The sequence below is a fragment of the Sinohyriopsis cumingii genome, unplaced genomic scaffold (genome assembly GCF_028554795.1).
Source record: "Sinohyriopsis cumingii isolate HCF-2022 unplaced genomic scaffold, ASM2855479v2 utg001110l, whole genome shotgun sequence".
Lineage (NCBI taxonomy): Eukaryota > Metazoa > Mollusca > Bivalvia > Unionida > Unionidae > Sinohyriopsis > Sinohyriopsis cumingii.
The window spans coordinates 722,930-750,799 of NW_028315961.1; the positions used below are offsets into that span (position 1 = coordinate 722,930).

The window sequence follows — 27,870 nt, forward strand, 5'->3', positions numbered from 1 at the left end:
TAGCCATTTCTGTCATTCCAAACGTTTTAGGCATTCTACTCAAAGGCATGGCCAAATAGCTCATCGAATCTTTAAACTGTACTTGTCCCACTTGCATGAAAATGATTTCGGCTCCGTTCAAAGTCACTCTAGGACTTTCGGTGCCATGTTCCGTATAGTATCTGAGAAGAAACTGTCCATCGTATCCGGAGAAATTGAGAGCCATCACCGTGGCATGACGATGACAATCTCCGTAACGTTCGATGTCTTCTTGGCTCCACGTCTTGTCGATGGGGTCTAAGACCCATCAAGCGAAATCGGCTAGCGTGTTCTGTCCTTGAAAGATTTTTTCACATCCTCCAGGAATCTTGCTGCAGTGAGGGCAATAACTCAAGATAGGTTCTTGAATGCACTTCTTGCACGCTCGATGAGCCACGCAGAAATTAGGAATGTGAATGCCGGTCTCTTGCATGCATTCAAAATCAAAAAAGATGAAATTGTCTTTCTTCTTCTTGTGATCATCCTCTTTCTCTGGTGGGGGTTGGTATTTTTGCACATAGCATTGGTGTTCCAAGTCCACGATGTGGTGACAAATGTGACATTTTTTCTTTCCTGAACATACGTGTGTCTTGACAGTATTGGTACATAGGCCTTGTCCACACGTAGGGCACAATCTCAGGAGTTGACAAGCACATTTCTGCTGTGAACCTTGCGTCTTCAGATGTTGTTGGTAACAGGCAGGGCTGACAAACATGCGCAGACAAGCAGGACAATGTACTGGTTTTTGTCCTTCGCTCAGACAGGGTGGAGAGGCCAAACATCCTGAGCATTTCAATCCGCAATGTTTGTGTTGCTCTCAATTATTATAACCATGGTCACATTTCTCACAGTAATAGCTGTATCCCAGGAATGCAGTGATAGTGGTAATGGTATCGAAATGGTCATCGTGATAATAGACATGAATGTATTTTCCGTCCTTAAAGTCTTTCCCTCGAAACAACAGAGGTCCGCGCACTTCTTGAGGGTGCACTTTCAAGGTGTAGAATGGAGATAGGACATTTTGCAATTTTTGCATCTCAGGAATGCCACAGGATGTGTCTTTGGACAGTCCGGCTTGTTGTAACAGGAGTTCTACTTCATTTCGTTGTTTGGCTCGGTCGGATTGTTGAATAGTTTTCCAGGTTCTTTTCCATTCCACCGTGTCGTTCTTGTTCGCATAGGTTCGACCCACCATGATGGCTCCGGCTAAACACATCTGGTCTTGAGAATTGTGAATTTGGACGAGACTCTTTTTGGTGCTGCGAAGGTCATTCACCAATAACACCTTATTGCGTTGTCTGGTCCCTTGAGGAGAGACGTGGGTCATGTCCAGTGTGGCTTTTCCATCGGTGATGTCAAACTGGTCATTAGATTGTTGCACGTGTTGAATCTTGTCCATGACTTTGGAAGCAGTCAATTCTGCGGGTCTGCTAAACTCGATCCAAACAGGGGATTTCAAACCGTCGTGTTGTATGGAAAGTCTCAAGCGATCGTCTTCTTTGGGTTGACATAGTCGCTTGAATGCGGTGAGCAAAGAATCCCACACCCCAGTGATGAACACTTCTGCTTTCTCTAACGGTACTTCAGCCTTGAAATCTTTAAACTTCACTGAGTATTTGTAAGCCATGGTTCTAAATTTTCTAGAGGAGCGCTTTTCCGTCTCTCGAATGGAATAGTACTTTTCAGGGTTGACTAAGGGTGGTGAACTTTGTTTAGAAGGTTCGGATTCTGGTTCACTCATGTCCACTTCAAAATCACTGGTATGAATTTGTGCCAAGACTTCAGCCCTGGTACGAGGCGATAGATCACGTTTCTGCCTCTTACTTTCTTCTTCTTTCTTCTCGAATGAATATGATCGTTTCATCTTGAGTGAAAAACGTCAAATGACTCAAGTTTAAACACCATGGACTAATTTATAGTCATGGCAGACCAGCGTATATAAAATGGTGTGTGTCTTGTCCTTTCACTATTCATTTCACTCTCAAACCAAGCACAATGATGGAAGAGACTAGCCAAATCGAACGTTTCATCAGAGCTTTGCGAGGGGTCATTAGAAAATTCTCTTCAGACCAGCCGACGGACTACTCTCCTTCCTTTCAAGATAAAAGTCAAGATACTTGCTATATCTGTCAAAAGAAAGGGCATTGGTCTTCAAAGTGTCCAGACCATCAAAAAAGAAAAAAAACAGGGGCTAGAAAAGGCAAAAGTCAAGATACCTGTTATTATTGTAAAGAAAAAGGACATTGATCTCCAGATTGCCCAAAAAAGAAACAAGAGGAGTCAGAAGAAAAGAGGGATTCTTCAGAAGAAGAGAGGGATTCTTCAGAGGAAGAAAGCAGCCAGGTGAGGAAAAAGAAACAGGAGAAGAAAAGAAGAAGGGAAGAAAGTGAGGAGGAAGAAGAGGAAAAGACTGTGACGGTGAAATTTAAAAAACAGAGAGACTAAACAATGAGACAGAAGAAGTGTATGAACTTTTTAAAGTGCTCTGTTGTGAATTGGATTGTAACTATTGATAAAAGAATAAATTACACTCACGCACTCATACACAGACACGTACTATAGGGGTAAAATGTTTTTGTTTTTTTTTTTTTGTTTTTTTTTTTTTGAGTTATTGGCAAATTGAAAGTGTATCTCTTTTTGAGAGATGTGGGTGGCCCTGAAAAGGGCCTTTTTTTGGTGTAGGGGTGAGTTTAAGCAATCAACTTCAATGCCTTAAGCCTTTGCCACGGCCAAGGCCTACTTCTGGACTGCGTACTGTTGATGATGATGATGATTTGGTTGAAATCACTAAGGGTGGTACGGTAGGCTTAGTCACAGGGTTGACGTGTTTAGCTCGGGAAGGTCGTATTCTCTTCAGTCGTAATAAAGAAGTCTGATACATTTGTTTCAGACTTCTTAACTCCGCTAAAATGTCCAACAGTACCGTGACCATTTGATTTTCACCCTCTTGTTTCTTTGCTGCTACTTCTTGTTGTTGTTGTTTTTTTCTTACCTCTTCTTCTTGCTGCCGTTGCTGTAGGAGAAAAGCTTGTTCCGCTTCCTTTTGTCGTTGTATAAATTTCTCCAATTCTTCTTTCTGTCTCTGTCTAAAATTCTCCAATTGCGGTAATGAAGGTGACAAAGGTTCCAGAACAAATTCGTGTGAGGTAAGAAAATCCACAAAATCCCAATTTACCTCTTCTGAAAGTAAATCTGGGTTCCCTTGGGCGGTCTACACTGCTGGTGCACCCCAATGAATCGTTTTCTGAGTTTCCGTCATGTTGAATCACTGTCGCATAGATTGACTGCACACAGGTGCTAGCGAATCTATATAGACCAAGTGATGTCACAGACTGCTCTCTTCGGATTGGATGCGGGCTGACTGAATTTTGTAACGCGTGTTTGGATTGGTGAATGAACTCAATCCGTTTCAATCCTTCCTCTACCTATAAATAAGTGCAGTTCACTGCATTGATTTACCTGTTCTCGGTGCCTCAAGATGTGGACCGATGTGCAATCTTCTACGCTTGTGTCTTCGATGATGTTCAGGACGGACATACCCATGTATGTCCGGTCCAAGTGGACAGTTGTCCACAGGACAGACACCAGCCTGTTGATACGTAGGATCTACGTAGAAAGACAAGGATGCCTCAAAAGAGTCCTGATTTACAGTGAGGCACAGCCTAAGGACAAGAAGAAGACCAATGTGGTGCCCCTTATGTTAATGGATACATTAACATAAACCCAAAGGCCCTTTTCAGGGCCACCCACATTTCTCGAAAAGAGATTGACTTTCCATTGCCTACCCCATTTTTTTCTTTTATTTTTATTTTTTTAAAAAAATAAAAATCCCATGTTCAATTTCCCTTGAGGCTATACAGTCCCACCCTGTTTAAATTCCTTTGATGCTATACAGTCCCATCATGTTCAATTTCCATTGTTCAATTCCCCTTGATGCTCAACAGTCCCACGATTTTTCGTCCATGTTAAATTTCCATATTCCCATGTTAATTTCCCTTGACGCTAAACAGTCCCAGGGTTTTTCATCCATGTTAAATTTACATAGACGCTAAACAGTCCCAGGGTGGTTAATGTTAAATTTCCATTGACGCTAAACAGTCCCAGGGGTGTTTTTAATGGTAAGTCCCATTGACACTGAATCGTCCCTATTAACTACTAGCATACACTTAAATCCACAATGGTCTCGTCATGATGTATGTTTTATTAAGAACCCTGCAATGGCTCCAAGAAGTTCTTTGCCCAGGTGCAGCTTCAACATTGGTGGCTATGTTGGTGATGAACGTGTGTAAATATGTTTAAGCGCATCTGCAATACTGAATGTTTAAATGCCAACAATGATTAATGAGTTCTTATATGTGTGTCTATGCACACGAACATACAAAAGAAACAAAAGATCAGCCTAATGAACTTTGTTGTGCGTTTTCACATCAAACCATACATGGGAAATCTTCTTGGCACTGGTGGGTACATTTGCAACAATGCTTGCTTGGCAAGCCACTCAAGAGTGATCCTGTGGGCGACTTTTGCTTTGCTCACTAAGTTTTCAATAAAAGAGTCACCCACCAATAACTGCGCATATTGTGGTAAATTGGGTTCATGTTTAGTATATTAATATGCTTTACCTCTAATGAGTGGCATGCTATCAAGAAGTAACTGCAAATTTTGGCTTCATACCCGCCTTGATGATCCCACTAGCGATTCTTTCTGACACCTGGCCATGTGATTGCATAGATGAAATCTATATAAGTAGGTTGAGGCACACGGATATCAGCCGATGTTTTATATGTGAGATCATGTCGGTAACATGTTTCTTTGCGTTTAACATCATTTTCAGCACACAGTAAGCTATACATGGTGGCCAGAATAACTGGTGGAGGAAGAACCCAGGAAAATACCATTAAGAACCACCAACCCACAGGAAACTACTGGCAGCTTACTAACAAACCCATATCGGCCAAGCCAGAGACTTGAACCCATGCAGACAGGTGAGATGACAGTCATCGATAAAGGCGAGCACTTTAGATGACTCTGTAACATGCAGCTTCACCGTGATATATAGGCTTTTCTCAATGTCTGCAATAATTGTAAATAGGTCATAGAGGGAGCCAAATAAGTTATTTGCTCCATGGTGTCTGGAGTATCATCGTTAACATAGCAGCACCAGCACTGACATTGTTTAGGCCCCATTTGCATCACCAGTAGACATGGAAGGCCTGTCACACATAAACTTCATTGCTATCAATCAAACACTTGGAAATGATCCATAACTTTTATAATTGGCTGTAAATGTGTCAGATATATGTTGTAATCACCCACAGTGGGCTTTGAAGAAACGCTTGCATCTGTATTCAAACCCAGACGTGAAATGGCGGAACAAATAAAGAAGTCACTTTAACCACCAACTTGGTGATGGGAACAGAAAAAAAAGCTGTTCCGATTGTCAGAACAACCCAATCCATTGAAAACTTGCCAGATGCCATCACAGAAATCCAAGTATGCATTGAAGTCATTGTTGCGATCAAAGAAGATACCCTTCGCCTTGAGGAAGACATCAGAGAGGCACTGCATAATCTTCCACTGCCACCACCACCCATATACAACCCAATGATCATACTGATGATTTGGCTCTCCAAATACAGAGATTCAACTTTGAAAGAAAAGATAGGGAATCAATGGGGGGTAGGGATATTCTCTATGTAGACAGTTCCATTAGTTATACAGACTTGTTGATCTAGAGACTATTGAGGTAGAGAGTATCTGTATCAAAGTAGCCCTTGCCCAATTTAAGCCAATACTCTTATGTACAGTTTACATGCCACCTAGTTCTACCGCTGATTGGATTGATAGATTTGAGGTGCAAAAAATTCAAAAAGCATTACTAAAGGAAGATTTAGAAACTATCATATTAGGTGATTTTAACATTGACTACAAGAAAACTCCACCATTAACATGAATAAGTAGCTTTGAAACTTACAACTTTGCTCGATTAACTAACACCCCAACTAGAGTAACAGATAAAAGTGCTACTATCATTGATCATGGCTATACCAACAAACCTGAAAACATAAGTGAAATTAATGTGTCGATATATGCACGGAGTGACCACTACCCAGTCTGTATAACTAGATATGTTCCAAATTAATCTAAAGATGGTCAACACATTGAAATACAATACAGGGACTTTAAACAGTTTGATGAGGAAATGTTCTTAAATGATTTAGTTTGCAAACCCTTCCAATCAGTCTGCAATATAGCTAATATCAACACTGCCTTATACAGATGGTATCAGATGTTCAATGCAGCCTTAGACAAGCATGCCCCAATTAAAACAAAAAGAGTTAAACACCAAATTACACCCAAGTGGATTACCCCTGAGATCAATGAGGCTAGGCACCTAAGAGATAATTTCCACAAGAAAAAAGACATGAAAAGCTATAGAAAGTGGAGGAATAAAACTATAAGCACCTGATAGATACGGCAAAGGAGAACTACTATAAACAGGCTATGGATGAAAGTAAGACTACCAAAACATTGTGGAAGCATCTAAAAGAGCTGAACCCACGCAAGATCAGTTGTCTTCCCCAGACTTAAGCAAAATGATGATATAGCAACATCTGTACAAGACATTGTGGAAATGTTCAACAATTTCTTCATAAGCATCTCCAGTAACAGTATTCAGAACCAGACTAACAGCCCAATTGAACTTGATGCTCTTCTGTTATTTATAAGACCTAAAATTCCTGATGATAATTATTTTTCAGTAGCTAATGTTAGTGAAGCTGATGTTTTTGATATGCTAATTAAGGTTAATATTAATAAATCCTCTGGATTGGATGATACTGATCCATGAATTATTAAAATTGCTGCACCAGTAAAACAAAAAATCACTAGCGCATATCATAAACTTAAGTATAATGAGTGGTAATTTTCCAGAAACACTAAAATGTGCAACGGTTACATCTATCTTTAAGAAAGGAGAAAAGGAAGATCCAGGGAATTACAGACCAATATTAATTATACCTGTATTGTCAGAATTATTTGAAAAGCATGTAGCCATTCAGGTTTATAAATTTTGTGAAACATACTCTCTATTTCTTAAAGCACGATCAGGATTTAGAAAGTACCACTCGTGCCAAACAGAACTTACCAAATTAATTGATCTTTGGCTGAAGGAAATGGATAATGGACATATAACTGGGATTATTTTCCTTGACTTCAAGAAAGCCTTTCATCTTATTAATCATGAAATTCTGCTGCAAAAGTTGAACTATTACAGGTACAACAATCCTTCTTTAAATTGGTTGAGATCATACCAAAGCCAAAGGTCTCAACAAGTAAGCATTGGCAATATTAGTTCTCAGACTTGCACTATTCATTCAGGGGTCCCTCAAGGCTCAGTTTTGGGCCCTCTCCTCTTCCTTATCTATATCAATGATCTACCATTAAATAATGAATCCAGAAATACAGATTTGTTTGCAGATGATGCATCCTTGTATTCATCTAGTTCTGATACTGAAGTTATCCAAAAAAAATTTAACTCGGACCTTATTAGAGTCCAAAACTGTATGATTTTGGGGACATCACAAAAGCCACTTAAGTCAGGGAACACAGAACTAACTCTTGCAGTAAATAATCATCCATTAGAAAATGTCAAACATTTAGGGCTTGTAGGTGTGTCTGTAGATAATAATTTTTTATGGAATGACCATAATGATAAATTAGTAAAACACTGTCATCCAAAATTGCCCTACTCAGCAGAATCAAGAAATATTTACCTATGGAAACTCACAGTCTATACTACAAGTCATATATTCTTCCAACAATGGATTATTGTTCAGATATATGGGGAAACTGCTAAATCTGAACTTGACAGGATTAATAAACTTCAGAAATGAGCAGCACGCATAATTTTAGATGCATCTATTGATCATCCCTCAAAAGTATTATTTACAGAACTCACATGGTTCACAATATATGACAGGATAGATTTTCACAATGCAGTTCTTTTTATTAAAATGTCTACATGTTACTGCACCAGAGTATCTTCAGGACTTATTCAGGCCTTTTTCAATACAGTACCAGTTGAGATCAATATCACATGGAAACCTTCTAGTACCAAATCAAGAACAGAGCAATTAAAAAGAGCTTCCACTACATGTAAAATCTGCTGAAAATATTAGAGTATTTAAGAAGAGAACATGAGCATGCATGTGTTTCTAATGGATAATGGAATTTAGTATTTTAATACTAAACATGTTAAAATAAACACTAATTATTGCTATCTTCATATAATGTGCATTATTATACTCTCCTTAAAAGTGCCTCAAGGGAGAACAGTCCTTGACTAATGAGTCACCCTCTATAAATAAAGCATTGTTATTATAATTATTATTATTATTATTATTATTATTAATGCTGAAAACACCAAACCTAAAATATAATGGACAAGATCACCAGTTTCCATTTGGTTAATATAACTTTTTCAGAAAGAAGTCACAAGCGATCAAACTTTTTTTCTAGAACAAAGCATATCATTGGTTTATATGCATTATATCTAAGGTGGGAAGTTCTAAAGTTTATTATGCCTGAGGCTGAAGGCCTCCCCAACAAAAGTGCTGATGAATTAAGAACAAATTCTACTTAATATCATATGTTGCCTTGGTCCTTTCGATCAGAGAAAAGATTTCACAATCCTTTCACTCAGTCTCGAGTTTATTAACAAAACCTTGCAAATGACTTTTAAAATGTGTTAGGTTACTAAGAAGAAGTATGAACAATAATTAAAAGCTGTATTTTATTCCATGTAAGTGATTTTTGAAAGGTTATTAGTCTGAAATTGTAATCTGTATTAAATTTAATGTAATGGCTCATTTGAAATAAATCCTATATGAGTTTGTTACATGAACTTATTGCATTTATTATATTTCACATGTGGACCCATAAGCAGATTAAGAAAGAGTCCATTAATTAAAAAATAACTAATTAGTTGTAGTGGGGAAAAATCAATTAGCTGATTCTGCCCCCCCCCCCCCAATTTGTTAAGTGACGCATTATACGTATGACATTTCATTTGTAGGCTTTACATATATTGCAAAAGAACCCATTAATAATAAGAAACTATTTGGTTGGGAATGGGGGGAAAAGAATCAGCTAGCTGATTCTCCCCCCCCCCATTTGTTAATGACCCATTACATGTATGATATTTCACATGTGAACATTAAGCTTATTACCAGTTAGTCCAGCAGGGAAGTGGGAAGAATTGGCTGTTAAACTGGTTGAGCTAAATTATACTCAGATGTGTATGAAATTGGGGCATGTGCTTTACTACATTTAATAGTGAGACACAGTATGTGCATGTTTGTTCGAATCTAGCTGCAAAGTCTGAATATGATCAGTAAGAGAAATTTATGTTTTTTCTTTTTTTTCTTTACAGTAACAAGATATACCAAGGGATGTGGGGAAAGTTTAGGGTTGAAAATCATCTCAATCCAGATGGATTCAGCCTAAAATATGTATCAGATAATGAGGGATCATAGCCAGTTATCTTCCTTTTAAACTGATTGGTGGCAGCATGGAACAAAGCAGTCCAAAATTATATGAGGTATACTTCCTATAGCATCTGCATTTTGCTTTGCAAAATGTCTCAATCATATAAATCATAGCCATTATCAGCAGTGAGAGAGGAGTTTAAATGACGAGCTAAGTTGTATATGTGAAAAAATGAGTTAATCAATAGGTTAAGCAAACTAGGCATCGGTGATACTGTTGCCTGGCTCTGTCAAAAGGCATATTTATTGTACATTCATACCAAGTGTTTGTTAACGCTCCATGACCATGTATTTTACATTTGTTCACCAAAATAAATGCAGTGTTTTAAAACTTTGAATCAAGGTTTAAATATGAAATTATTCTCAAAGTTGTTTTCCTTTTTTATTGTCTTATAATGAGTTAATTAAAATAACATATCTAGACTATCAATAATAGATTGTTCTGAGTAATGATAAAGTCCAAGGATAACCAAATATCGGGACCAGGTTTTTATGTGGCTCCACCGTTTGGAAAGACAGCTGGCTATGATCCCTCATTAAAGCATGTTTAACCATGTCATAATTCTTGTGTGCAGGGTAAAACATTGCTGTTTTATAATGTGACCAGGAACATTATATTTTTATTGCTTCATACAAAATATTTGAAAACAGTTGAGTAGATTCATTGCACTCGGTAACCATTTTATTAGTCTTACATGAAATGAGGCTTTATATACGATACTTTAAAAAATGTTAACTGTTTAATCATATAGTGTTGTGTTCATTTAAAAAGTTTTATAGAAATTATAACTAAGCAACTGTACACTGAATTTTTGTATTATTAGCTGAAATGAAGATTGTGTTTAAGGTCGAGATGAAATTTAGTATTAATATATTTGCATTGCTCCTATTCTTAATGTTTGGAAAGTTGTACTGTCTTTAAGCTGCATTGTTTGAGGAAACACTATGGGCATTTACTGGCATCTATTGTTCAGTATGACTGGCCACATTATTTTCAAACCTTGGTTAATTGCCTGTCCTGGTATGGGAGGGCCTCAAGGTAGATTAGTTTTTAGCTAATTGTGTTACCCTCTTTAAATAAGGTCATTATTATTATTATTATTATAGTTAAGAAAAAGTATATAAATAAGTTAACAAATACGGATGATTTTAAAAAGTTTAAAGATAAAAATACCAAAAAAATAATAATTTTGTTTAGATGAAACTCACAACCTCTTGTTCGACAATGGGGACACACAAAAACAATTTTGCTCTTGTTGTACAGTAATCAACTGACAAAGTTAGTCACAAAGACCTGGTCTCATCGTCCCATGACTACATATATCGCTATGCCCTTAGTTAATATTTCCTTACAATTTTTGTTATACGGTCATGAAATTTGATTATTTGTTTTAAGAGTTTGTTTTATCCATTTGCAAAAAAATGTAGAACTGTGACCTACATTTCAGGTTTGGTTAATTATGTTCTTTGTTTACATTAAGCTGACTTTCTGAGATCTTGGATACTGTTGCCTGTTGAAATATGAAACTTTTTTTTACTTTTATATTTATTAACTGAACCACTTATTAGCAAGAGTTGGTCAAAGCAACATATTATTGAGCATTAATGCATATTTATCTGTATTTTAAAAAAATTATGACACTAATCATCACATGTATATACATTTTCATTCATTCAGGAGTTGGTCAAAGCAACCAAACACATACCTTTCCTCCAAAATACTTTTTTACCAGCATAAATCAAATAATCATATATATAGCTGCAGGACCCTTACGCAAACATCCAACTATTTTCTGATTCTGTCATTGTTTTACTAAAGGTTAGAGATAATGAATTTTAGTTAATTTAAGATTTGTGCCTGGTAAAACAGCAACATTAAAAAAAGACTCGCAATTACATCCCCACATGCACCAGAAAAAACCAAGGAAAAAAAAGACCTGTTGACATACGGTAAGAAAAAGAAAAACAAATAGGGCAGATTTTGAACAAAACAAATATGCCAGTAGAAAACAAGAAGAAACAAACAGGCCGGCTAGCAGAACAAAGATGTGCATATAAACAAAAATAATAAGCAGAACTGAAACAACCAAAGGAAGAAATAGACATTGTAGGACTGTGACCTCACAGTTTTGTTTATCATTTTGAAACACTCATGTGATCGATTCACAGGGCAGCAATGCGCCAGTAGTCATTAATGAGGCTGCATTGTTTTGTTAGCAGTTGCTGACCAATGACTATGTTTCATGCGTTGATATAGGAACTTAGTGAAGATATTGATGATGTATATAACACCATCGATGATTTGTGAGGCGATTCTTCACACAATCAATACTGTGATGCAGTGTGTTGTTGCAAATACAACCCAGAGCATTACCTTGATGATGTAATCAATTATTTATTTGATGTGATTTGTCAATGATACCATGATTTGCTATGATTTTTTCTTTACCAACCCTGCATTCTAGCGTCACTGTGTGTTTATTACAGGTGGCTTATTATTCGTTTGTAGACATACGATGGGTCTTTCTGTGAATAACACATTTGTGTTTTTATTAGATTTTGGTGCGACCTGGCAAAAGTTGAAATTTTCATTTTCTGTGTACGACATGGAATGAATCAGTGATGAGATTCATTGATGACTGGCAAAGACTACACTTTTCATAAGCGAGCATGTACCCACACTCAGCTCATTCATCTTGATTAAATCTGCACTGTGCATAGTTGACATTGCACCATCGTGAATAAGAACAATGTTCTGTTGACAATAAAATATTAATGAGATTTCACCAAGCCAATGTATTCTGCTTGTAGGACCTGGAGGTATCATGCTTACCCTAGCTATTCAGATCAACTTACATTGTGGCTCCAACAGCAGCAGTTGCTGAGCTTCAGCTAGCATTGCTCCCCCCCCCCCCCCCCCCCCCCCGTTTGACACATTTTCGTTTTACGATTGTGGACCCAGACAGACACATATTGGATCTCCACGGACACAGTATTGGACTTGTTGTTGAAGGTGTATTGACAGCAGTCTGTTTGCTGGTGGTGCTGGTGTGGTAATCTCGCTGCAGCTGCATATGAGAATACATATGTATTTGGAACTTCTTAGCAGCACAAAGCAGTCTCAATACAATAAGTAAACTGTATTAGTTGACAATCAAAGATAAAACAATTAGAATGGCTAAGTTTGAAATTGTGCTAGTCGAAACTGAAAACTATGAGCTCCATGCATAGTTAAGGAACTGGGGCATTAGCAACCATGAACAAGTACATTGCTTATAAATGGCGGTACTGAATTTCCTTATAAGAATTTCACTTATAAGGCTACACTTGTATGGTTGCGGGATTAGGTACTATAATCACCAATCATATGGTTTCTTAATCGTTTGTTTGGTTACTGAACTAGGTTAATGTCTTCTATCCCACATGACTTTAGAAGGGGATATCTCGGTAACTTTGCATCATGGTCTCGTGCTCACTCATGTAAATTATGCAATCGAATGTGATGCTAGGGTAATGTCATGGGGTACAGAAGACTTTGACCTGTACCAGTAACAAAGGTTCAAAAGCCCCAATCTTGACTAGAGAAAAGGTACATTATTGATAGGCATTGTGAAAAATCTTCATATCTTCATGTGCCTTGTCTGACCTTTTGAACATGGGAACAAAAGTGTTGCATTTTGGCTTTTGGGGAATGTATATGTTCATTACATCTTGTATGGTCCATAACTGACTTTTAACACAAATCGTACACGTTTGCTTACAGAGAGTTCTTTGACTCGTACTTGTGACATAACACACAAAATATCACATTTGGTGTTTTCTCTCTATTACTGAGCTATGAGAACAGATTTGATCATATAAAGTTGAAACGTTTTGACTTCTTCAGGATAAAATTTTCATTCAGATCGCATTTCTTTCCCATAAGTAGTGAAGTGGGGTGATATAGTGACAGTAGGAAAATACATTACGGACCCCCCCCCCCATACCCGTATAGTGACAAGATTCATAGTGACAGTGGGAATTAGCATTACAAGACACCCTTGGGCCTGTATAGCAACAAGACTTTTAATTACACCCTGGGCCACTACATCGACAAGGGGAATTGAACATGCAACTGTTGGGTTTGTATAGCGACAAGGGAAAGTGGGGTCTGTATTGCGTCTGGCGTTATGGATGGGGAGATTGGTAACAATGTTGCAACCAGGGGAGGTGATGTCACAGTACTGAGCAAAGAGCGGGTGTACAGAATTAACACAGACAAGAGACACACATATATACAACATTATAAAAAAAATTTGGTGGCAAGAAAGCAATTCTTTTCGAGGCATATGAGTGGCCCTGAAAAGGGCCTTTGGGTTTATGTTAACATTATTTCGTTAACATAGTGGCATCACAAAGGTCTTCTTCTTTTCCTTACGTCTGGTCTGTAAATCAGAACCCTCTTCAAACAGCCTTGTCTCTCCACATAAATTCTTCTTTTCCAAACGCTTGTATCCATGATCCTGACAATGGTCCATGATGATTTCACATACATGGATAATAATGTATGGAACAGCATTGACGAAACACGAATAGAGGATTCTATGTTGTTCCACATCTTGTGACGAGAACAGGTAAAGGGAATGCAGTGAACTGCAATTATTTATAAAAGAAGGGAGGATTGAAACGGATTGAAATAGATAATTCACCAATCCAAACATGCGTTACAAAATTCAGTCATAACACGGAGTCAGTCATCCAATCCGAAGGGAGCTGTCTGTGACACCACATTCCCTATATAGAGTTGCTAGCGTCTGTGTGCAGTCAATCCATGCAACACAGTTTTTAATCATGATGGAAACAAAGAAGACAATGAATTGGGGTTCACTGGCCATGGAGACGAGAAGCAATGGAATAGCAGCAACTACCCAAGTCAACACAGGCCTACTTCCAGAAGAGGTTGATTTTAATTAAGATTTTGTTGATTTTCTTTCTTGTTTCAAAAATTTGTTCCGGTTTCAGTACCTTTGCCACCTTCTTCTTCTTTACCACACGTGGATAATTTTAAACACAGACAGAAAGAAGAATTGGAGAAATTTTTACAGCAGTAAAAGGAAGCTGAACAAGCTTTTCTTTAACAACAGCGAGAAGAAGAAGCAAGAAGGAAACAACAGTAAGAAGAAGCAGAGAAGAAACAAGGTCTAAGAGAGAATAGTGAAAGTCAAACGGTCACGGTACTCTTAGACATTTTAGTTAAGAAGTCTGAAACAAATGTATCAGACTTATGTATTACGACCGAAGAGAAAAAGACCTTCCTGAGCTAAACAACCCAACCCTGTGACTACACCTGCCATACAACCCCTAGTGATTTCTACCAATTCATTGACAGGAGGCAGCCCAGAAGTAGGCCTTGGTCGTCACAAAGGCTTAAGGCAGTTAAAGCTGATTTCGTCCCATTCCTGAATTTTTTTTTTAAAGCAAACAAATACCCAAAGGACTTTTTCAGGGCCACCCACTTCTCTCGAAAAGAGATAGTATTTCAATTGCCAGCTCAATTAAAACTCAAAAATCATTTTTAACCTATAATGTACGTGTGTGAGTGTAGGTCCATATTCTAAAATTCGGAACCAAGAGACATGTTTTATGCCTGGTCTATTCTGGTACCAATTTTACAATCCAATTCACAGCTCAGCATAACACTTTAAAAAGTTCATAGGCTTCTTCTCTGTGTTCACTGTTTTTTCAATTTTGTCACTTTCATAGATTTTTCCTCCACTTCTAACTCACTTTCTCCTCGTCTTCTTTTCTTCTCATGTTTCTGTTTCTGTACATGTCTAGGTTCTTCTAGGGTATAGGGGTGGGTACCTCTTCTTCTTCCTGTCCAGAACCTCTCTCTTCTTCTTGCTCCTGTTGTTTCTAGGGCCAATGTCCTTTTTCTTAACAATGGTAACAGGTATCTTGACTTTTGTCTCTTTTGCTTTGATGACGGTTTGGACACTCTGAAGACCAATGTCCTTTCTTCTTATAGATATAGCAAGTATCTTGACTTTTACCTCGAAAGGAGGGTGAGGAGTCCATTGGCTTCCCTAAAGAAACACTTCTTATGACTCCTCACAAAGCTTTGATCAAATGTTCGATATGTGTTGGCTCTTCCATCGTTCTGCTCGGTTTGAGAGTGAAATGAATATTGGAAGGCAAGACACACACCCTTTATATACGCTGGCCTGCCATGGATATAAAGTGACCTATGGTGTTTAAAATTTGGTCATTTGACTTTTTGCAGTCAAGATGAAATGATCGCATCAATTCATGAAGAAAGAAGAAGACAGTAAGAGGCAGAAACATGATTTATGGCCTCATACAGTAGCTCAAGTCGTGGCACAAAGTCATGCCAGTGATTTTGAAGATGACATGAGTGAACCAGAATCTAGATCCAGTGATTCTACACTTAGCCAAAGTTTGCCACCATTAGTAAACCCTGAAAATTACTATCACATTCAAGAGACGGAAAAGCGCTCCTCTAGAAAATTTAGAACCACGGCTTGCACCTACATGGTGAGGTTTAAAGATTTCAAGTCCAATGTACCACTGGAGAAAGCAGAGGGTTTCATCAACGAGGTGTGGGATTCTTTAATAACCACTCTGAAATGTCAGTGTGAAGCCAAAGAAAACGATCGCTCGAGACTTTCCATTCATCATGACAGTCTGAAATCCCCTGTTTGGATTGAGTTTAGCAACCCATCAGAATTGACACCTTCCAAAGTCATCAAGAAGATTCAACACGTACAACAATCCAATGACCAGTTTCACATCACCGATGGAAAAGCGGCACTGTTTATGACCCACGTCTCTCTCCCCAGTGGGACCGGACAATGCAGAAAGTTGTTATTTGTGGACAACCTTCGCAGCATTAAGCGTAGCCTCATTCGAATTAACAACCCTCAAGACCAGATGTGTTTAGCCAGGGCTATTGTGGTGGGACAAACATACGCCGACAAGAACGACTCGGTAGAATGGAAAAAGGCCTGGAAAACTATTCATCGATTTGACTGAGCCAAACGACGAAGTGAAGGAAAACTCCTGTTACAGCAAGCCGGTCTGTCCAAAGACAGTTGTTATTAGTGGACGACCTTCGCAGCATTAAGCATAGCCTCGTTCGAATTAACAACCCTCAAGACCAGATATGTTTAGCCAGGGCTTTCATGGTGGGACGAACATATGCCGACAAGAACAACTCGGTAGAATGGAAAAGGGCCTGGAAAACTATTTATCGATCGGACCGAGCCAAACAACGAAGTAAAGGAAAACTCCTTCTGTCCAAAGACACACCCTGTGGCATTCCTGAAATGCAAAAATTGCAAGATGTCCTAGCTCCATGCTACACCTTCAAAGTGCACCCTCAAGAAGTGCACGGACCTCTGTTGTTTCGAGGCAGAAACTTTAAGCATGGAAAATACATTCACATCTATCATCACAATGAACATTTCGATGCCATTACCAGTATCACTGCATTCTTGGGATACAGTTATTACAGTGAGAAATGTGACTATGGCTATAACAATCGAGAGTAACACAAGCATTGTGGATCGAAATGCTCAGGATGTTTGGCCTCTCAACCCTGTTTGGACGAAGGACAAGAATGAGTGCATTGCCCTACTTGTCAGTGCAGTTTTGTCAGTCCAACCTGTTACCAACAACATCGAAAGACACAAGGTTCACAGCAGAAAAGTGCTTCTCAACTCCTGAGATTGTGTCCTACGTGTGGTCAATGCATATGTACCAATAATGCCAAGTCACACATATGTTCAGGAAAGAAACGATGTCACATTTGTCACCAAATCATGGACTTGGAACATCAGTGCTACATTAAAAAATACCAACCCCAACAGGAAGATGATGACCACAAGACAAAAGGCAATTTCATCTTTTTCGATTTCAAATGCATGCAAGAGACCGGCATTCACATCCTTAATTTCTGTGTGGCTCGCCGAGCGTGCAAAAAGTGCATACAAGAACCTAGCTTTAGTCATTGCCCTCACTGCAGCAAGATATTTGGAGGACATGAAAAAATCTTTCGGGGACCGAACATGCTAGCCGAATTTGCCCAATAGATCTTAGACCCCATCGACGAGATGTGGAGACAAGAGGACATCGAACCTAACGGAGATTGCCATCGCCATGCCACAGTGATGGCTCACACTTTCTCTGGACATGATGTACAGTTTCTTTTGAGATACTATATGGAACAAGCTCCGAATGTACTAAAGTGTCTTTAAACGGAGCCAAAATCATTTCCATGCAAGTGGGACAAGTACAGTTTAAAGATTCGATGAGCTACTTGGCCATGCCTCTGAGCCGAATGCCTAAAGCAATTGAAATACAGAAATGGCTAAAGGCTACTTTCCACACTTTTCAGTACGGAAGCCAATCAACACACCATTCTAACCCATTTGCCTGAGGCTCACGATTATGAACCCAACATGCGCACCGAACAACAAGAAGCTTTCTACACTTGGTACTAGGCTCACACCTCAATTCATTTCGACTTGCAGGGAGAAATGTTAAAGTATTGTTGTTCCGACGTGGACGTTTTATGGTGTTGCTGTGGAAAATTTCAAGAACTGTTCATGGAACACGGAGGGGTCGATCCTTTGAAAGAAGCTTGTACCATTGCCAAAGCGTGTTCCTTAGTGTACCGCCAATGATTCATGCCCGAAAACATCCTGAAACAACCAACTTTGTCAAGCGTCAATACTCAGTCAAAGCCCTACGCTGGCTACGTTACTTGTGTGACAAGAAAGACAAATGGCTCCAACATGTCCGTAACTGAGGAGGCGAAAAGACCATCAGAACGTATTCGATGGATGGTTGGGACTTAGAAAACCCCAAGATTGTGTACGAGTTTAACGGTTGCTTGTTTCACGGATGTCCTGTCTGTTACCCTCAACGTGGCACTAAAAATCCGTTTTTTACAACGAACCATGGAAGGCATGTACCTGGCTACTTGTCAGCGATGCTTGAAGTTAGAACAACAAGGACAGCAAGTGGTGGAAATGTGGGAACATGAGTACGATCACCGTTTGAAAACCGATCCTGAATTTAAACGTATCGTAGAAAGTTACAAGCTGGTGGACCCTCTGAACCCGAGGGATAGTTTGTACAGAGATGGACAAATGCCACCTGTTTCCTGTACCATGCTGATAAAGAGAAAGGAGAAGAAATCAAATACTTGGACGTGTGTTCACTGTATCCCTACTGTATTGTCGCTTTCCTGCAGGGCACACACAATTGTTGACGGAACACATCGACATGGACAACATTTGACAATACCAAGTCTTGATCAAGTGCAAAGTTTTGCCTATCATCGACTTGTACCACCCGTGTTTCCTTACCATTGCCAAGGAAATCTTATGTTTCCCTTGTTCCGTACTTGTGCTGAAACGTGTAACCAAGACCATCATTGTCAGCACACCCAGATAGAATGTGCCTTGACGGGAATGTGGGTCAGACTGGAATTGTTCAAAGCTCTGGACCTGGGATACCAACTTTTAGAAGTATACGAAATTTACCACTTTCCTGAGACACTTAAATACCACAAGGGTGACGAGACTCAGAAAGGGACTTTTGCAGACTACGTTTGTGCTTTTTTGAAGCTGAAACAAGAAGTCAGTGGCTATCTTTCCTGGTGTCACACTCCCGAAGATGAAAAGACATTCAAAGAGAAATACTAGGAACAAGAAGGCATCACTTTAGACCACATCAGGAAAAATGAAGACAGGCAATCATTTGCCAAAGTGATGTTAAATTGCTTGTGGGGTAAAATGGCACAACGACCGTGTTTACCCAAGACGGAGTATTTGACAGAACCTTCCCGTTACTTCCAAATGATTCACGACAGAACCTAATATGATGAAACACATGGAAGTCGTTCATGAGGATTTGATCTTAGACAATTACGATGAAGATCTGGACTTTGTACAAGCCGACGAATTTGGAAATGTCATCATTGTGGCTTACGTGACAGCCCATGCTCGCTTGAAATTGTACGAAGCTTTAGAACTGTTGGGGGATTGCGTCCTCTACTTTGACACGGACAGTTGCATCTACCTCGATCGCCCGTGTCAACGTCACTCTGGCATCGAAGGAGACCGTTTAGGAGCCTGGACAGATGAACACCCTGACGAGAAGATTTTAAGTTTTGCTGGTGGCGGTCCTAAAATTTACAGCTACAAATACTGAGACAAACAAGGAGAAGTGCACACCAAGTATAAAGTGAAAGGATTGACTCTCAATTATCACACCAGTCCAGTGGTAAACTTTGGAGTATTGAAAGAAGCCTCGCAGTCTGGAGAAGATGGAAACTTCAAAGTGACCACCTACCAACCGAACAAGATTGTACCTTTACCCAGTGACCAAATCGTCAGTCGACCCTTGGAAAAAGTCTGTCAAATCGTGTACCAGAAGCGAGTGCGACTTCCCAACCACTTCACTTTGTCGTACGGTCATCACATCGATATTGGTCAGCATAGAAAAAGGGATAATATGCAAGATCGATAGTTCATTGTGACTACCAAGACGAAGCGAACAAGATGAATCCTTTAAAAGAGACATCATTCAATTTTGGGGATTGTAAAAAAGATTTACCTCCCCATAGTTTGACTAATATTGGATGGATAAGACCCATGCATTGAGACAGAAATCGTCCGGAAGGAAACTGTAAGTGTCCATGTGGTTACCATTGTAATTGCGTAACGGAGTTTGCTGTGGAGTACGGTGCTGTGCCTTGCAATGAGAACGATGCAGTAAAGGATCATGGGAACTTTGTTCTCACTACTACTACCACTACACCTACCATAGAAAGTGATTATGTGCTTGTCAAACCTGATGGATGCGAAAGCGATGCCACTTGTCATTGTCGACTCTTGGCTGGTTTTCATTGTGGATGTCAACCTTCACATCTGCCACACCCTACGAATTTCATCCAACACTGAGCAAACTCCTGTCGATGTCACTCTTCCCTCATCGAAACGAACTTGTGAAAGATGAATATTTGTTCCCAGTGCGTTTGCCTGAATACTGCGGCTTTGAAAATCTTCAATCATTCAAAGGAAAATGGCCTAACTATCTGGGAGGAACGACCCACGAAGAATTAGCCAGAGCCGGATTTTTCTACTTGGGCGAAGGGGATTAAGTTAAGTGCTTCAGTTGCGGTGTGTCACTACGCCAGTGGGAACAACTCGATTCGAGAAATATCTGGAACATGCTCAATGGTCTCCGAAATGTGACACCTACCTTTAGTGGGACCGAGTCATTGAAGTGACCTACCATGTCGTTTAAGAAACCAGATTGGCTAGGAGTCAAACGTTGGACACCACCGAAACCAGTATTTAAACCCCATTTAAAAAATAATGATCATTACCAAATGAACTGCAAGAGATCTGCAAGGAAGTTTGGCAGGGACTTGCCAGAGCAAAATCTCAATGGGTGACTGTAGAACTTTTGTATAGAGAAATTCACAAGATGAAAGTGAAAGAAGTCAATAAACGGATTAGATTTGACTGGATCAAGTGTGCGTTCACCCTATTATTCTACTTTAGACCGTTTACATTAGAATATTTCAGTGGCATTATTGATCGTTACCCTGAATGGCAGTGGCCAGAAATTATTCACTATGTTGATTACTTTCGCTCTAGGAGAAGATTGTAAATAGAATAATACTGACTGATATGATCATGGATACTTTACAAGAGAACATTCGTGGCTTGGCTGTGGAGTTGATTCAGGAGAAAGTGTTCAACAGTTCGAGGACGAGAAGGATTGGTATGTTAATAATTTTTGTCACTTCAAGATAGACGCAATGCAACGAATTCCAGAAGAAGAGTTGGAGGATTACCAAAATATTTTACACGTCAGTTTAGTAGAAGAGGAAACTTCTGAATGGTGTCTTTTGATGTGAAAGTTAGTGACTAAACTAATTAGATTCACTACTGGAGATCGATCATCTATGTGCAGAAAGTACACTTATTGTCTCCGACAAAAGAGGTATAAAAGCAGACTACCATGCCACAACTTTTATCAGAAGTGATTCAGCAGATTCCATGGAATGAAGTCATTGACACTATTCAAACAGTGGAAAATTACCAACACATTATGAAAACTGTCCATTCAATGGGGGTCAACGTGTGGTGTGTGTCTTAGTGACTTGTGGTGTGTGTCTTAGTGACTTGTTTTCTGGGATTTCATTTACCAGCTGATTCTTTACGAACAATACTTACCACCCATTAAAACAAGAAAGTGGTTCCTTTAAATGTCCATGAGAGACTTATTTTGCTCAAAGCTTTGTGTTTTCATCTGGACTCTTCTCGACCTCTACAGGAACAAAAAGATTCGACAACTTTTAGGTACCGAAGATGTGTATGACGATGTGTGTGTAGCTTGTGACTTACACCCTCTTTGGACAGATGTACGTGACTGGAACAATTAGGGTTTTGAGGCTTGGACTCAAGAAGTAGCCCATTATGCTCAAGAGTTGGGATCGAAAATTTCAACGTCCAAGGAAAAAGTCACTTTTCAACCTGTATTAGTGACAGTGACAGAAGAACAATCACTTCCTTCAGGACAGGACTGTCATGGACATTCACGAAAGACCATTTCAGGAGGACAATTGTGTGACATTAACCCATGTAGAGCCTGTAAGAACATTACACATTGTCCCTAAGACGTCTTGGTTACCAAAAACATGTTGTACAGAAGCTTGTTTCTATTCCACTTTGAACATTTTTATGTGTATTTTATCACTGTACTTAACCCTTTGGCTTTTATGTATTTTAGTCTTTCATGTTTATTTTTAAAAATCAATAACATCTCCTGAAAAAGTGTATAAACTCTTGTCTTGTCTGTCTTCGTGTTGCAAGTGACATTCCTGACACCATGACCACCTCTGCTGTCTTTGCTCCCTCTTCCTCCACTTCAAAGTCATCGACGAACACTTAGATCATGCCAGTTGTGAGGCCTTATATCTTCATCTACCCTTTAACATGCTCATTGCTGGACCTAGCGGTTCAATCAAAACCGAATTTGTTAAATGTTTGATCAAACATAAACATCATTTGATCAATCATCCACCTCAGTGAATCATGTGGTGTTACAAAGAGTGGCAATCCATGTACAGTCTCTTGCTAGAAAGTAAAGGTGATTCCATCGTGTTTGTGGAAGGCATTCGTAACGAAAATGACTGAATCATGTCTGACCCCAGTCAAACCCATCTGGTCATTTTCGACGACATGTTAGGAGAAGATGAAGAAGAAATTAAACTGTGGTTTACGCGCAAAGGGCATCATCGTAATGCCAGTGTCATTTACAGCTTCTATCCACAAGAGAGGCACTTCGGCCAGGACACAACCTTACATTCGCAAACCACCACTTCCAACGATGGTGACCGCATCTCCTGTAGCCTCACGTTCATTCACTTCTCTGGTGGTGATGATGCCTGCCAAACCCCATTTGACACCCGTTCATCCTCAGTTGATGACACCATGGTAACCCATGTCTCCAAGAACTTCTCCTTCATTGGTGAGACCCTCCTCCTCTTTAGCTGCAGTGGCAGCTGCTCACGAAGTACCTGCTTCCAAAATCAAAGTCCAAGAGAGATCGGGCATGTTGCAGAGTCTAATGGATTTGTCCCAGCAAGAACTGACTCGATTTAGTCCTTTGCGAACCCCTCCACGATGCGTGATGCCTGTCATCAGGTTGATACGACACAAAGACAATCAGCCCAAGACATGTGATGCCTGTCATCAAGTTGATGCAAAGACAATCAGTGGCGATGCATTCCAGTATAAAAAAGACCTGAGACAAAGCATGGGTAACAGTGTTTTTTTTGTGCTCCTGAACGCTCAAAGATATCACCGCAAAGATGTACACACCATCACTTCATCATTCTCCTGTCCAAAGAGAAAAGAGACAACGGCAGTCTCATCATCCGACAAAGCGCTTAGCCAAGCATCAACGTTACCCTAAGAGAAGACACAGTCGTTCAGAGAAAAAGAGAAGTAACCAAAGGGAAGGAATCTTTGCCTATTTTGGAAAACATGTTGTCACCTTTATAACAAAGCAATAATAAAAAAAGATAAAAGAACTTGTTCTAAGTCATCGACGTTAGTGTATTTTTGGTGAGTGTCCCAGAACCGACAAGCAAAGATGCACCCTCCAGAAAACATCCCTCTTCTAAACCCAAAGGAAAGAAAAGGAAATTACTGCCTCCTTGTTTAGTCAAACATGGGGACATGTTATCTGTCCTGTCCAAAGCTTCTCCACCCCTAAGAAAAAAACTCATTCAAACGGCCTCCAAAGAGGTCATCGATACTGTGTGTGAATGTTTTTTGAACATTTTGAAAGGCACGATTCCTTTGTCAAAACACCAGAAACAATGCTTCGGCAAACATCGTCACGTTCTTCGCCAAATGGTTCAAAAGAAAATCCCCATTCATCAAAAGAAGATGTCGGTCCAACGTGGAGGAATTTTGCCTCTGTTGATAGGACTTTGCTGAAAGGAGTATTGGGAACCACACTGGGAGGGGTTGTGGGAGCAAGATAAAAGGGACATATGGAGTTCCAGGATCTCAGACGTTACCCTTGACATCGAATGGAAGGACGAAAACTAGCTTTAGTGCCTTACAAGCAATGAATGGAATACCATCGTTGGCAAGAAAAATGAACCCTGCATTTGCCATCAGTCCCAATTTGACCAAGATATTTCAGTTACAACACGAACGGCAGTCGTTGATGGATCGCCACGATTTGTCCGAAACAGAAAAATCACAAAAGTTTGGTCAACTCTTGCAACAACTGCAACTCGTTCACCAAAAAGCTTTAGATGAAACAGCTCTTCCCAATCTGAAAGATTTTAAGACCTTGATGAAAAGTCCATCCCCCACACCACCACAGTGGTCATGAGAGATGGCACCCCACGAAAGCCAGAGGAAGAAGAGGCACGAGAAGTTTTTCAACACCGTCAGCTGCTCCCGTTTCTAGTAAGATTGCATTGTACTTGTTGACCCCTTCTCCTACACCCCAATAAGAAGAAATGAAAGCTTGGGTTAAAAAGATGATGTCCACTCCTCCTTCGACAGGAGTGAAAAAGAAAGAAGGGAAACCAGAAGTGAAAAAAGAAAAGAAGACTAAAACCATTCCATTACCACCTCCACGTACTCTACCTTCGACTTCTACTCCCGTGGCCCATCGGACATGTACATCTGTTTCAAAACCACCCTTTCGCCCCGTCCAAAGTAGCATATGAAGAGTGGGTGACTGAGTAACAACAAATGGAGAAGGTGTTAGCCAGCATTTACTACGATCCATCCCATCCTGCAGGTTTTGGAGGAGTTCAGAAATTGTATCGTGCTGCCAAAACTCTAATGAAATCTCCGTTTACCTGAAGTGCAATGATGGTTACAAGAACTAACTACCTACACTTTACACAAACCCATTCGACTAACATTTTCCAGAAGTCGCACCCAAGTGGAAGGCATTGATCATCAGTGGCAAGCCGATTTAGCCGATGTCTCTCATTTGGCCACTACAATCGTAGCTACAAATATTTGTTTTGTGTCATCGATGTCTTTTCCAAATTTGCCTGGGTCGTACAGTTGACTTCCAAATCAAGCAGCGAGTTAGTGCGAGCCCTCCAGCGGGTGTTGAAACAAAGTGGTCGTCACCCTCTTCGATGGCAAACTGGCAAAGGCACATAATATCTGAACCAAGCTTTCCAAAGAGAATTAAAGAAACGTGACATTCATTTTTTCAGCACCGAGAATCCCTAAACCAAAGCCAGCATCGTTGAACGTTTTCAACGCACTTTAAGAGAACGCATGTGGAAATATTTTACGCATCACCACACTCTGAAGTACATTGACATCTTACCGCACCTGGTTCAAGCGTACAACCAATCTTACCATCAAAGCATTGGACGTGCACCCGAAGATGTGACTCCCGACAACGAAGTGCTCATTTCTGATCGCCTGTTTGGTACATCCCCAACGGTGACTGTCCCCAAGAAAGGTAATGTGATGGCCGTATGAGATTGTGTGCGCATTGGCAAAACCAAACGCACTTTCGACAAAGGTTACTTACCCAACTTGACCACAGAATTGTTTCGTGTCACTGGACGAATACATGATCGTCATCCTGCTGTCTATAAATTAGAAGACATGAACGGAGAAGTATGAAAAGGAATGCTTTACATACCCAAGTTACGTGTCACCAAAAAAGAAGACGCGTGTACGACATCGAAAGCATTCTTGAAAGCAGAACACATAAAGTGCAAAAACGACATGTCAAATAAGTCAAAGTGCATTGGAAAGGATATCCTCCCAGTTTTGATTCTTGGATCGAGGCTTCACAAGTCATCGACTATAAAAGAAGTGACCATTATGCCCTTTTACAGAACCTCAGCTAATGCTACCACTACAGTGACCACTCCTTCACCCAGTTCTTCTCTCCAAGATCTACAAAAGCAACCCTTGTGGGTGTGGTGTGCAGAACGTGTGCCTAAAAAGCAAATTGTCTTTTTCTGCCAAATCTTTGTAGTGTATTGTGTCATCGGTGCAGCCATTGCCAGTTTGAGTTTGCAACAAGGAGACAAAAAGTTGTGGATCATTTTATTGAGCAGTTGCTTAGGTTACCTTCTTCACAATCCTTCCTTGAAATTCTCCTCGAACGGCAACAACGGGAATCTTGTGACCGCTGCTAGTCACCACTCCAACAACAACAACCCCATTTTGGGCGGAGACACTCCTCCTAATTCCAGTAACCCCTTGGACACCATAGAAGTCTGAAATTATGAAGAACAATAACCAATTTTACTTAACCTTACCCAGTGACAGTTCCATGGAGATGTTTCCCCATAACACTTTGTGCTGTTACACAGCCAAATTACCTCAGGCCATCCAATTGGATCATGAAACCCATTGGGAAGTGGCTTTGGTGGAAATCATTCACCCTACACAGATAAAAAAAATCACTGAAACTCAGAACACTTTTGAGGTCGAAGTTCTGGACCAAACAGTGCAACAAACTATGATGACCACTAAACAACATCAAAAATTGACTGCACATCGACTAGTATCCAACACTAGTACTACTACTCATATATTGTACATCTATGAGTTTAAAATTAACCCAGGACATTATTTTAGTGGTAAACATCTAGTGGACGCAATTGCTGACAGAGTTCTGACCAAACTAAAGAAACCTGTTACCATCGAGTACCATAAAGTGGCTCATCACCTCCTGATCAAATTTCTGGAGGACAACGTGATATGTATTAAATTTTGCCCTGAATTGTATGACAGTTTGGGTGGGGACCTCAGTATGGCCACGGATAAGATTAGCAAAAAGGGCATCATACCAACCATTGACAGCAACCTGGATTTTGCAAGATACTTTTGTTTCCCGGAAGAACTGAACCAAGGACTGAATTTGATCTTTGTTTAATCCGATGTGGTGGAGTATGACATGGTGGGACACGCCTCTGTACCGTTACTGCATGTCATTCCTTTCAAAGTAGATTCTGCCATGAACGCTGATGAGGAGGGTGGAAACACCTATCACATTCACCGCGAATTTGTACATCCTCATTATTTACCCGTCAGCAAGACTTATTTTGACACTGTCAACTTTGTTATAAAGGAGAACTGGGACGCAATATTCCATTCACCAAAAAGAAAGTCACGGTGAACTCCATTGTCGAAAATGATTCTCTAACGAGTTGTAAGTCATGTATCCAGTATACCGAGGCGTCGCTCGACAGCGAGGACACGGTTTAGGAGATATGTTGAAATTGGCCTTTCGTTCGGTGGCCCCAGTTTTGAAACCGATGGTGACACAAGGATTGCGCGCTTGAAAGATGCCACGTTGACGCAAGGCAAAAAATTTCTCCAAAATGTCATCATGGACAAACAAAACCCTAAAGAAGCATTCTTGAGAGCAGGAAAAAATGTCTTGCTGCAAACGGGTAAATACATTTTGGGCTGACGAGAAACGCCTATAAATGCCCTGAGCGCTGACAAATCAAGCATTCCTACTTCCTTTGTGCAACATCAAGGACAAGGCAGAAAGAGACGATGAAGAAAACACCCCTTCAGAAGACTTCATACACCTAAGAACTGCTCAAGACTTCGACGTTTTTGATTATTAAATCAAAGAAACAAAAAAGTGATGCATCGAGAGTCTTATGCCTTTTCCAAGTTGGAGCTGGGCATGTTTGCCATGCCACCCACCATGATGACAATGCAAGAATCCCAATGGGTTGAATTTCATCCCTTCT

At 39.9% G+C, this 27,870-nt stretch overlaps 1 protein-coding gene across 2 annotated transcripts in view; it reads left to right on the forward strand.

Moving 5' to 3' along the window:
* Window positions 1–27,870, forward strand: part of LOC149772829 (nephrin-like) — a 267,846-nt gene that overhangs the window by 76,616 nt on the left and 163,360 nt on the right. The window contains exon 2 of one of the 2 annotated variants that reach the window (XM_089947227.1): window positions 9,452–9,619. The exons of the other annotated variant lie outside the window; for it this stretch is intronic. Coding sequence (XP_089803353.1) covers window positions 9,590–9,619 — 30 coding nt within the window. The 5' untranslated portion in view covers window positions 9,452–9,589. The remainder of the gene's footprint in view (window positions 1–9,451; window positions 9,620–27,870) is intronic. 2 annotated transcript variants of the gene reach the window in all.